The 13585-nt window shown below is 38.9% G+C and overlaps 1 protein-coding gene across 1 annotated transcript; it reads right to left on the reverse strand.

Moving 5' to 3' along the window:
- Positions 1-72: 72 nt before the first annotated feature.
- On the reverse strand, positions 73-13359 carry LOC112050944 (ubiquitin-associated domain-containing protein 1). The gene is made up of 6 exons (XM_024089357.2): positions 12526-13359; positions 10853-11606; positions 8058-8251; positions 2612-2739; positions 1873-1979; positions 73-1269 (listed from the first exon to the last, which is right to left on the reverse strand). The coding sequence occupies exons 1-6, from the start codon at positions 12690-12692 to the stop codon at positions 1093-1095; spliced, it is 1527 nt and encodes a 508-aa protein (XP_023945125.2). The 5' UTR covers positions 12693-13359; the 3' UTR covers positions 73-1092.
- Positions 13360-13585: the final 226 nt, after the last annotated feature.

A 13585-nucleotide genomic window follows, 5' to 3' on the forward strand; every position in this document is an offset into this window, starting at 1 on the left:
ACATAATCATTAGAATATTTAGCGTCAACTCGCTAACAAACTGCCTACAGTTTGGCGAGAGTACTGATATGTTCAATAATTGTTGTGTTATCAATAAAATAAATTAAAAAAAAAAATATATCCTATGCTTTTATCATATACTCTAAGGGCCTTGTGGCAGTTTGATACTGTTACTATCGCGTTAACGTAAACGCAAATTTCTAAGGAATTGAAACAGCGCCATCTAGTGGCACTACTGCACAACTGTTTCAATTTAATATAAATTCGCGTTTACGTGAACGCGATAGTAATCTTTATTCAGAAGGCCTAGAGGTAGTTTGATACAGTGACTATCGCGTTAACGTAAACGCAAATTTCTAAGGAATTGAAACAGCGCCATCTAGTGGCACTACTGCACAACTGTTTCAATTTAATATAAATTCGCGTTTACGTTAACGCGATAGTAATCTTTACTCAGAAGGCCTAGAGGTAGTTTGATACAGTGACTACCGCGTTAACGTAAACGCAAATTTCTAAGGAATTGAAACAGCGCCATCTAGTGGCACTACTGCACAACTGTTTCAATTTAATATAAATTCGCGTTTACGTTAACGCGATAGTAATCTTTACTCAGAAGGCCTAGAGGTAGTTTGATACAGTGACTATCGCGTTAACGTAAACGCAAATTTCTAAGGAATTGAAACAGCGCCATCTAGTGGCACTACTGTACAACTGTTTCAATTCCATATAAATTCGCGTTTACGTTAACGCGATAGTAACAGTATGAAAATATTGAAAACTCGCACTAGGGGCACACTGTTCTAAACTTTTTTATGTGATAACTTCATATGGGTAAACCGCTTCGTAACGTAACGCGTTACGGCGCCACTGTGGCTTCCCTTTCTTTCATGCATACGGCAGAAGGTTTAATTTCCGACCGCTCAGAGATTGCGTATCTTATCTGATATAAAGCATAGTATACATAATTAACATTTATACACATAATAAACAATTAACATATATTTATTTATTTACACGATACTAAAGAAAATTTTTTAAAATTTAATTTTCGTCTTTCCGTTTATTCCCTTTCCCGGACACGGTCTAATATCCCTAAATAGATTGATGATGATATATCATGGCATCGGGTCGGAGTCTTGTGTTAGGCGAGCCTGTGACCCAGCGGCCATCGATCTTGCGTCTGGCGGAGTCTATCTCTATGACCGGGTGGGTGCTGAGCGGATTGCCCAACGTCTTGATCACGTCGTAGGTGGAGCAGGGCCGTATGATCTGTGGAATATAGTAACCAGATGGTAACAATTTAAAGCAGGGCCTATAAGAACTTGTATCCAAGGCCGTAAAATAAATTAAAAAAAAAATATGGTGACAGAACATCAATGTAAAAGTCGCCATCTTACGGAAACGAAAGGAACTAATTTCTATTTGAAGTGGCATTTTAATAGAACTTTGAAACAATCCCTATGTACACTTCAAAAAGCTGTTGCGGTGCAGTTATGCCTGTGGCTCATAGATGGCGCTTTGTTTTTTATTACGTCTTTACGCGTCTCTATCTCTAAACAGCACACTGATTTTACGGCGGTTAGTTGCAATTTTGAGCTGCTAATAAAACTGATAAAAATACTCGTAACTACGGACTACCTCAATCAAGTTTTCGGGTTCCGTGAACAAGGAACCATTGGGGTTTGGCAATGTCAGTCTGTATGTCGGTTTAGCTAAAGTACAACGCGGAAAAAATCGTTAAATAAAAATGTAAGACTTACGGACCCCTGAAAGGCAAACAAAATAAGGTGAAAATCAATAAATAAGTAGTTATTAATGGAATATGCAGTACATAAGTTGGAACTCCTGTGTGCGCGCACTCTAAAAACTCACTCTTCCAAAGACGACGTTTTTGAAGTCGAACTGCGGCAACGCCTTGAAGGTGATGTTGAACATACCGCAAAGCTCCCCGTCCCTCGTCGCACTCATTGACAGTAAACCTGGCGATTACATTGATTTCTAAATATTTAATTAACCTGAATTTATAACATAACCAAAATTATAATTAAAAAAAAGTGTGCAAACTAATAATTATAAAAAGAAGTTAGTAGAGAACCTCTTTCTTTTCGAGACGGTTGAAAAATAAAAAAACAAAGCGCCATCTATGAGCATTAGGCATTACTGCATCGCATCAATTCTTGAATAGTACAAAAAGGGTTTGTTTCGAAGTTCCCTAAGAACGCCGTTTATGGTAGTTTAAACAACAAATAACACTATGCCTGTAGATGGCAGCACTCCCTCCATCATCCCATCCCATCATCTCCACTCTGATATAAGCGCGTTCAACCAATATTAAGTCAATTATACCTGTGTACGAAGGCATGGGCGGGGCACATAGTTCGAAGAGCCGGTGGAAGTTGGGGTTCTAAACTGGAATGCGGACCCCGCACTAGAAAGCGTTGTTGGTCGACCCCCACCGACATCAAACGAGTCAAAGGTATTCCCTGGACGCAGGTGGGTGGTGATGTTTAAAAGTCCCTACAAAACTGCAGTAGACGTCCATTGGCTGATTTAATGATGAAGAAGGGATTAAAAATATCTTCGCAAAATATTTTTTAATCCAGACAGTTACCTGGCATAGAGTGCGAGAAGTGGTAATTCTCAGCCAGTATGGGAGCGCGCCGGCCGCGCTGCGCGTAGCAACCAAACCCGTTGTTAGAGACCACGTCGCCGCCGCTCCAGAACAGCGAAGGGACTTTCCTGCGTGCACACTGGGTGTGATTAATTTACCAGAGGTTTAGGGTGCTTTTCCATCAAAGATGTGCTACTTTACCAGTGGCGAATCCAGGTCCAGAGCGTCCTAGGCAATTAATTTATCGGCGCCGTTGTTCAGGGTACAAATGAATATCATAATACTATAAATTTTAACTAGTTGTTTTTGCAATTACAATGACGTTGTATTACAAACCCTAACCTTTAGTAGATAAGGACCTTTAAGCTAATGTGCGAATTAAATATGACGATTAAATAGAACGAACATCGATATAAATGATTCCTGTGTGCTCTGGGAAGTAGGCCTTTATGTGTGTTGACAGGTGATGGTCTATTATAAATATATACAGGGTGATTCGGACTTTAGTGCGGACATTTTTTTTCGTGGTTCTGTATCATTAATAGAACATAAATCTACAAACAGTTCGATACATTTTATGTAATTTTTTTTTTCAATTTATGTCTCAGAAATAACAAAATAATGGACACATTCCCAAACAAACTGCGCAACTGCTGGCGGCACTTTGTAAGACGCCGACAAAGAAATACCGGCAGTAGTCATATCGCTTCGGCTTCGGCTGACGGGGGTGGCAGGGGTGAGGGGATCGAAAAATCCCTGAGGACGCCTGCCGAATTGCCGATGGGCGACCAGTGACAGACAATCTGCCGTCGCTTGCGCATTTAAGTCGAATCATCCTTTAATGCAAAAGTTTGCGTAATAATAATCATCATTTGTATTTCATTATTCCAATCGAAAGTTTATAATTTTTATTATTACTACGCATTATTGATGGTCCTAAGCCCAATAAAGTATGAAGGGAAAATCGATACTCAACTCAAAAGTGACGACCTTTAATTATTATAAAAAATAATAGGTACAAAAATAAACGTAGAAAGGTCAACGGCCCTCGGCGCGGGCGCTCGCTAACCTAGTACCTACCAGCTGATTTTGTAGTTGCCTATTACTGTGCTATTACTTAGTACAGCGATAGGGTGACCCTCAAATTCTGTTTAAATGTTTAAACTTTAGCTAACGATAACTCTGTTATTGTTGAGTTAAAAAAAAAAAGAAAAAATACGTGTTCATTAAATTTTGTTTATGTACAAAATATAAAAATATCCGTACTTGAAAAAATTTCTTCCTGTAGAACTTTAGATTATAAATCAGCATTTAGTTCTTAATCGTCGATATGTTATTTTCTTTATTTATTTAATAAATCTGAGCTCGCGCGCCCCTTGTAGCTCCTACACGCCCCTAGGCCTCCGTACGTCCTTAATCCGCCTCTGTACGTTACGTTCTATGGATGCGATTGATATCCACCAATCATATTTAAGAGTGTGCAATATGTAATTTGGTGGTTACAAATGGTTCTGGATCTCAGATTCTGGAAAAGTTAGGAGCCTGATATTTGGGTAAATGATATTTCAAAATGTTAGCTTCGTTATGACTATACAAAATACACAAATTGTAAAACTTTTCTCGATAGTTTATTTTTTTGGAAAATACATGTTTTGCTCACATTTTGCTTTCAATCTCAGGAAAAGCAAACTTATTTTCTTAAACTTTTGTTTTATATAGAAAATTAGGTATATATCTTGAACATGGCCATTTTGTTTTTCGTTATGTTGTTTAATTTACTTGCAATTAGGTAAAAATGGTTTTGGCGCTCACGTCATAAAATTTGCGTCGCGTGTCAATCGCTCCTTGCTTTTCACTCACGTGAAAGTCGTAATTCGGCGTCTCGTTTGCGCTTCGAATTTTATCCATTTCGTACCGACGCGCTGCACGCTCTTAATTGGTGCACATAGCTTAGCACTGGTAGAAACGGCTTCAACTAAGAGTAATATATGTTTTTATATGGAAGGATGCGTGTTATGGATTTATGGATGTTATGGCTTTGGGCCATTGCGATTTGGGCTCGCTCGCTTCCCTAAAAAATCAAAATCAAAGATCATTTATTTCAAGTAGGCTCAGTTTACAAGCACTTTTGACACGTCAGTTGACTATTTGTAAAGATTCTACCACCGGTTCGGAAGGTAGGTTCTGCTGAGAAGATACCGGCAAGAAACTGAACAGTTGCTCTTTTTAAAAAATAATGTAGTATAATTTACAATTGATGATAACATTACATTTTCTACCTACTATCGATACATCGCATACTCGTAGCTCGAGTTGCGCGTCTTCCTCGCACATACATAGCTTAGTATTGGTGGAAACGGTCACATATTTTCGTAGCGTAGATTTGACATCTTCGCAGCATAGCTACATAGCACATCTCTGGTGGAAAAGAACCCTTAGGGATGGATTCTTCTACTATTCTCTAATATTAGTTACATTTACTTTATTAGCCACTTATAGTCCACTTATTTTAGGTTTCATCTGGGGAAAAATTCCTAGTGAGCTGAATTTTTGTATACACCTTTATTACGGCGTTATTATGAAGTTGTGAAAAATCGACATCGATATCGTGTCGGCTAAAAAAATTACAGAGGTCAAAAGGTCACGAAAATCAGTTTTTTGCAAATATTTCGCGACCTATTGCTCGGACGTCAATAGAGGTCATTATAAAAATTGTTCCTCGTAAAATTGTCTACAAAAAATGTCTCTTATAGTTTTTCTGTAAAATTAACGGTTTTCCGATCATAGCGCTGAGAAAGCGACTATATTGTGACGATGCACTCGTTTCCTCACCACCTTCGAGGTAGAATGCAAGGCGCGTTTTTTACATGGTTTCCCCCGTAGGCATAATCCATGATATATAATGAAAGTTTATTTTAATTAACAATTAATATTTTTTTATCAAAATTTTGAAAAATACCGAAAAAAATAAATATTTGCGAATAATTTTTTTTTTTATTCATTGTCAATATTTTCAGCTTCACTATCGTTATTGGCTACTGACAAAATGTCAAGTGGAGTTATTTCTTGATTTAAATCTACATCTTCATCATTTTCATCATTCGTTGACTCGGCGTTTAAGCATGACTGGCCGCGGCAATGCCCACAAACTTTTGAGCATCTCAATCCAATTTTTTTGCATCCACATTTGCCGCCACAACCTTTTGTACAATTACAAAAGATTGTATTCAGTAGTTCATCGGGTGCTGGTGGTAATAAAGTCATTATTGGATGCAGCATATCATTTTTTAACTCCCAACCCCACTGTTCTGGATTGATGTCTCTTCCTAGCCAGGTTTGTATTTGGTAATATGCTCGAAAAATATGCTGTTGAGCTGAAGAAGTAGGTGGTAATGAAGGAAATTTTACAGCTGTACTTTGTCTTGTTAATTTAGCAAAGCTGTAGCTTTTATCTGTAATTATCAATTGAATTTTCTGATTTTGGAGCACCGTATACAGCTAGTAGAAAATGTATTCCAGTATTGACAATGACATCTCGAGAGCAATTTTCTTGTTGGAATATTTCTGTACAATTGTTTAAATCGGGTCTTTTTTCAAACATCTTCATGACTTTCAATTTTCCTTTCCCAAAAAGTGCTGAAGTTGTATCGCATCCGGTCATGGCATGCAGAAACAGAATATTTTTTTTGCAATGTGGATACTTGTTGAGGCTATCAGTCGAGTATATTTTTGTTTCAGCATTGTTTTTTCCTGGTTTTTTGAAAAAAATTGATGTAGATTGATCAAGTATTTGAGTGCGTGCTATGAGTATACTCAGTCTGACTGGCAGTAGCAGGTATAAAGGGACTGGTCTTGAAACAATGAAATACGAAACATCTGCCATTGAAGGTCATTAGAATGAGATATAGTACGTCTTACTAAAAACCTAAACCCCTATACGATAAATATATCTTTCTGGAAACATCTAAATGTAAAATAAAAGATTTAGAGACATTTACAAACATTACTAAAAAGCAATAGAGTTTACGCCTTGGTGTACGGTATACAATACCGTATGTGAGTGCATTCTTGCCGCTTTCTCAGCGCTATGATCGGAAAACCGTTAATTTTACAGAAAAACTATAAGAGACATTTTTTGTAGACAATTTTATGAGGAACAATTTTTATAATGACCTCTATTGACGTCCGAGCAATAGGTCGCGAAATATTTGCAAAAAACTGATTTTCGTGACCTTTTGACCTCAGTAATTTTTTTAGCCGGCACGATATCGATGTCGATTTTTCACAACTTCATAATAACGCCGTAATAAAGGTGTATACAAAAATTCAGCTCACTAGGAATTTTTCCCCAGATTGGGGTATAAAATGCCTAAAATTACTGGACTATTATTACAGGGTGTTTCGTACGATTTCCCATAACTTTTTTTATTAAATTGTATTTTTTTCTATTATCAATAAACACGGCCTCCGTAGCGCAGTGGTATGGTGGATTTACTGGACGGTGTGTCTTGGGTAAGATCCTCAGCTAGGTAGATTTTACTGAGTTATCTTAATTGGTTCAGGTCTGGCTGGGAGGCTTCCGCCGTGGCTAGTTACCACCCTACCGGCAAAGATGTATCGCCAAACGATTTAGCGTGGCGGTACGGTGTCGTGTAGAAACCGAAAGGGGTGTTGGATTTTCATCCCACTCTTAACAAGCTATCCATATCCATCCGTCTTAGATTCCATCATCACTTACCATCAGGTGAGATTGTAAACAAGGGCTAACTTGTAAATAAAAAAATACGAAGTAGGCTTATCACATTTATTTCATTTCATAATTTGAAAAATTACTTTAAGTTGAAAGTTAGTAAATAGGTCAGCAGGTTGCGTCCGTTTGTATAAAGTCGTCGCCTAGTACACAAAGTCCCTGACAGGGTTGCCATCTGTCCCGATTTTGCCGGGACAGTCCCGATTTCGAAGACGTGGTCCCGCGTCCCAACGGCCTATCGATTTGTCCCGATTTTTGACAATATGCGATAGGCTCAATCAATTCATTCACAAGTAGGTACTCAGCGCCATCTACCGCGCGACGCATGTACTGCATTCGTCTTCGCTCGGTAGATTTGATAAAAGCAGAATTGATTATTTCTTTGAACATACACAATATGTCTTGTTCAGACTTCATAAATAAATAAAAATATCCTGTAGAATTCTCGTAACAACAAGAAAAATACGTATGGAAAAATTTATTATATTAAATAGATACAAATAAAAACACAACAAAATTTAATTTTCCTTAGACTGTCTCACACGAGTCATATTTTGATTGGACCAAACTCCGAACGTCTCCGATGGATGCCCAATCGTCCCGATTTTTTTCCTAAAGGTGCCAACCCTGGTCCCTATTGACAATATCAAAAAAACATATTGTAGATAATTTCAATTCCTCTGCCGCGACGTCGACGGCGCGGGTGTGGTCTGCCGCTCCGAGAACTGGTTGACGGCGAGGCAGTACTTCTCCGAGTGGTAGGTCCTCGAGATCTGCGACAGCAGCGGACTGCCGTGCGGAGAGTTGAGCCATAGCGACGCGCTGCCCGATTGGCCCACCATCGCTATGAACGCTATCAACATCCTGGTGTTCAGCAAACCACGCTGGATCTACGAGTAAAATACGAGCATAGAATAAAACATAAAAATTTTAATAAAAAAAATTCAACCGACTTCCAACTCAAAAATTAACCTAAACTAAAAAGCAAAAAATAACATCTTACCTATGTGCTACCTTCTGATCAGTTTGAAGGCGGTGCCAATCCAGTGTCATGTTTTAATTAAAGCCGTTTCTGAAAGAACCACAGAAATTGTGTGATTTAAACTACTTGAATTAAAACATCACTGGCTTGGCACCGCCTTCAAACTGATCAGAAGGTAGCACATAGGTAAGATGTTATTTTTTGCTTTTTAGTTTAGGTTAATTTTTGAGTTGGAAGTCGGTTGAATTTTTTTTATTAAAATTTTAATTTTTTAATTTTTAGTGTTAGCACACCTACTGAGTGTGAACTGACTGTCCTCCGTCTTCATCACCAGACCCCCTATGCAGTCACAATCCATATGGGTGGAAAGTTCTCATCAATATAAAATTTATCAAGTCCAAACACAAGGTAGCTACTGTGAACCGTCGAGGAGTTCCCTTAACTCTCCTTCATCTTCATCACCAGACCTCTAATACAGTCACAACCTATCCAGGTGGAAAGTTCTTATCAATACAAAATTATCAAGTCAAAACACAAGGTAGCTACTGTGAACCGTCGAGGAGTTCCCTTAACTGTCCTTCGTCTTCATCATCAGACCCTTAATACAGTCACAACCCATTTAGGTGGAAAGTTCTCATCAACACAAATAAATAAAGCCCAAACAAAAGGTACCTGCTGTAAATCGTTGACGAGTGCCATCGTCTGTGTTTCGGCTCCATCATCCAACCACCAACCAACTCCAGACCTTCATAAAATTGTAGTGGTTTAAAATACCTTATGGAAACACTAACAAACGCACTAGCCGTCTCTACGATTTTCGAAAGTTCCCCTCGATTTCTCCAGGATGCCATCATCAGATCCTGACATGAAAAAAATGGGACCACCCTGGAATCAAACCCTTCAAAACAAAAAAAGAATTTTCAAAATCGGTCCACAAATGACGGAATTATCGCTGGACATACATAAAAAAAAAAAAAGACATACATACAGCCGAACGTAGAACCTCCTCCTTTTTGGAAGTCGGTTAATAAGTGAGAAGGACGTCACCAAAGCAGTGGCGTAAATAGGGCAGTGGCACAGGGCGTAGACACTCGGGGGCGTAAGACAGCACCGGCCCGAAGTAGAGCGAGATCCAATGTTGGCGACTCTCCTGTTTGCTCCTAAGGAGATACCTATACCAAATTATGAGTGTAAAGTAAGAACGGACCGCGAAGATCTCGACCATACTGTGGGGTGACCAATTGAATATCAGGCACAGTACCGCCTACGGTTGACTAGGATTATCATTTAGATGCTCTCTAGGATTTGGCGCCTGGAGCGACTGCTCCGTTCGCCGTATGGACGGGCCGGCCCTGGCCTAAGAATAGACACAATTAAGCATCAGGATGGGCAACGCATTTGCACTAGTGAACCTGCGTTTTAGTTTTAGTGAGTGAGACACAGTGGGTGGTATGATAGGAATATGAAGGGACTACTTAAATAGGGCGCAGTTATAGAAGCAAGCACAGGGCGCGAAAAAGGCTATTTACGGCACTGCACCAAAGGCGTATTTAACGTACCTACTTGTATGTAGCGTCTGATGGGTGCAATCATTACTTATTAATATGCAATCATTATTAATTCGTGGATAGTGTTGTTGTTTTTTACATATTTATTAACCCCTTTGCATGGTAATTTAAGTCTCTACTAACCTTAATATGTAAATGGTTTTCTGTCCCAAATAAATAAATATAAAAACATAAAACATAGCATAAAACATAGCAACCTATAAGCTCGCGGTCAAACGTACAAAAATTTTAACAAGTATATATAACAGACCGCGCTCCCCAAATCCGTTGCCTGGGTGCTCCGCACCCCCTGCATCGTAAGTAAAGAGGCCCCTGAAGGCGGAGCGTGAGAGGTCTTACACTTACACAACATATTGCGTAACCCAACATCTTACGGTTTGACTTGGAAACAATTTACGGACGATTGGGAACAACTTATTATTGGGAAGGCCTTAAGGCGTAAATCGGTAATAGATAACCGTAAGATCTTCGAGCAAAGGCGTTTAAAGAACACCTCGACGCAAAACCCCATTGAAAGCAGTACAGACAGAAGCCTCTACTGCTGTAATTATACAGCTGCTACAGGTTCAGCTCCTGCTGTAGCTGTAAGTGGTAGACTTGGAAGGAAGTATACCACTACAGCAGAAGTAGTAAACAGATATACTGTGAATCGTGCAACCGGACTTTCCTAACAGTTCTAATGCTAATCACATCCGGGCACACTCCAAACGATGAAGCCAAGGTGTCGCCTTTGACACGTCATAGAGGATCGTCATCATCAAACTTACTTAGCCCTACACTGTCTAGGCAGAAGCAGTTGTGACTCTAGTCAGTAAAAGTGGTTATATTAGTCAAATTTCTACAGTTTCCAGTGATATATTTGAGGCCCGTGCCGAATTCTTTAGATGGAGTGCAATAAAAAGTCTTAAACCTATAGTATATCTATTATAATATAAGTATACCTGAGGCTGTTTCAGCAACGTTTGGAGAATAACACCTTCGGGCAATCCATTCACCAGTTCAAAAACACTCGAGCCCCGTTCTCCAATCAGCCAGGACGCTGCAGCCGGCACATTGCATCCAGTAGTCCTCAACGCCTCATCTGCCTCCTCAAAAGAAAACCCAAGGTTCCTCAACGCAGCGATAGCTTCTGGATTCGGTGGCTCCGATATCCTCCGTCTCCAAGCACGGAATTTAAGCAAAAACCTCTCTAAACAATCAGCTCGCTTGAACAAATCATTCGTACCAGCTGTATCCGCTTCAGAATCCGTACCTTCCTTGTTGAGTTTCGCAGCTAACTCCTCAGGGGTTATAACTTGTGCGACGATTCTTTGCGTGCGTCTCGGCTCGTCTAAAGCTGCGGATAGCTGACCTAAAGTCAATTCGTAGTTCCTGCCAGATGCTGCTAATTTTGCGCCAGCTTCTACCAACGATATCAATATCTTCCTCAGTTCGTAGGATAACTCATTAGTCGATAATAAGGATTGTAGATTCGGTTGCCGCGTCACACCTTGAGGGTTTGGTAGGGAAGCTGTTGCGGCTACTATGGCAGCTGGTTGTGGTGCTCTAACTGATCCTAAGTCTGACAGTGTGCCAGCTTCAGGGACGCGGCGTTCTATGAGCAATAACTCTTCATGCATGATGACTTCTTCCTGCGCTAGAGTGAGGAAATCGTGCAGGGTGGTTGTGTCGTTCACTCTTACAATTTTGAAGCGACTGCAAGAGTAATTCGTATATTGGTGTACTATTCAAAACTTGAATATACTACAGCCTTTCTTGATGAGTACTGTTTACCAACAAACAAATTAAAAATGAGGGTATAAATCAGTAGTCAATTCACACCTAACGATAATTATAATTAATTTATTCTTAAACTAGCGGACGCCCGCGACCTTGTCCGCGTGAAAGTAGATGTAAACTTTTAACTACCCCTACCCTGCCCTACCCTACTCCTTCCTTACCCTACCCTACCCTTCCCCTACCCTACCCCTACCTTACCCCTACCCTACTCTACCCTACCCTACCCTACCCATTGAGGCTGCACACGCGACGGAAGCTTAAAAAATGGAGTAACTTCTCCCGTTTTCCCAACATTTCCCTTTATTGCTCTGCTTCTATTTATCGTAGCGTGATGTAAAGTATACTATAACCTGCCCAGGAGTATGAAGAATAATTGTATCAAGTTTCGTTAAAATCCGTCGAGTAGTTTTTGTTTCTATAAAGAACAGACAGACAGACAGACAGACAGACAAAAATTTTACTGATTGCATTTTTGGCATCAGCATCGATCACTAATCACACCCTGATAGTCATTTTGGAAATATATTTTATGGACAGAATTGACCTCTCTACAGATTTATTATAAGTATAGATAGATGAATGAAAATAAATTAGATTAATAAGCTTAGAACAATTAGATATGGTTAATATACATTTATATAACATTTTTTAACAAACCATACATAATTTAAAATAAATAAGTTATGAAATGACATACGTTTTTTTTTACCTTCATTTCTAATTTCTTTATTGGTATTAACAGTACTCATCAAGTATAGATCGTTTTTCGTCGACTTTTTTGCGGTTATCTAACACAAAAAGTGGCCTATTTTAAATAGTACACCGAAATACACACCCGGATCTAGTTTCTCCAGAAGGATAGAAGTATTCTACAGCGCGGTTCTTCACTTCCTCAATCAGCGTGTCGTCGGGGAAGGACGCTGTGAACATTTGCCCTTCTGGGCTGACGATTCTCACGAATACGTCACTCGTGTCGCTTAAGCCAGCGTCTGAGACCAGCATTGTGTTTCTGCCCGCTTGATTCGGAATTGAGAAATATCGTAAACAGGAGGATGAAAAAGAAAATGCTGGTAAAAAATAAACTCATACACAATATCAATTTTAAAGTCATTGTTTGTTTGACATTTTTATTTTGTGTGTAAATGCGCAACATGGAGGATATTATGTCAAATATATAAAAAAAAAAAATGATAATTTTAAACTATAGATCGGTTACGTCCCTACAAAATAATTCATCCGAATTATGGGCTACAACACTGAGCGCACACATGCACAATTTGTCTTTAATTCCATTATATATTTATGTACCTATATATAGTTTTTACACTTCCTGAACACACAACTCGACATTGTAGACGATATTTAGGTATTATTTGTTTAAATAACGTTCGTTGTTGACCACAACTAACATTAAGTTGACTATAAATTTCCTCTTTTAAACGCCTCATTTTTCATCGCATCATTTAAATTAAAACTATAAAGGCAGAAGTTGCACACTCAATGAAAACATACCAAAAGCGTATTCGTAAACATCCAAATCCAAGTCTCTGGTACAACTTTCAAAAAGCTCAAGGACGAGCACCACAAAATGTCAAGAAATAGACACTACATTATTATAGGAGATTGTCGTTTTTGGCCTCAGTAACCAACAGACATTAGATATATACAGAAATTCTTAATTTATTTTAAGACGTATAATTCAGATGTTAAAATTCAGCGGACACTAGCGGACAAAAAATATAATTAATTATTAACTGTATTGACCACCATTTTTCTATGAAAAAATCACAGATAGTAAAAATATTTCATTCATGAAAGTCACTGTTCTTGTTTATTGTAAACTAGCGGACGCCGATAACTGCGTTTACGAGTTCTGCGTTCTGAGTTGTTTCTTT

The sequence above is a fragment of the Bicyclus anynana genome, chromosome 26 (assembly GCF_947172395.1).
Source record: "Bicyclus anynana chromosome 26, ilBicAnyn1.1, whole genome shotgun sequence".
Taxonomy (NCBI): domain Eukaryota; kingdom Metazoa; phylum Arthropoda; class Insecta; order Lepidoptera; family Nymphalidae; genus Bicyclus; species Bicyclus anynana.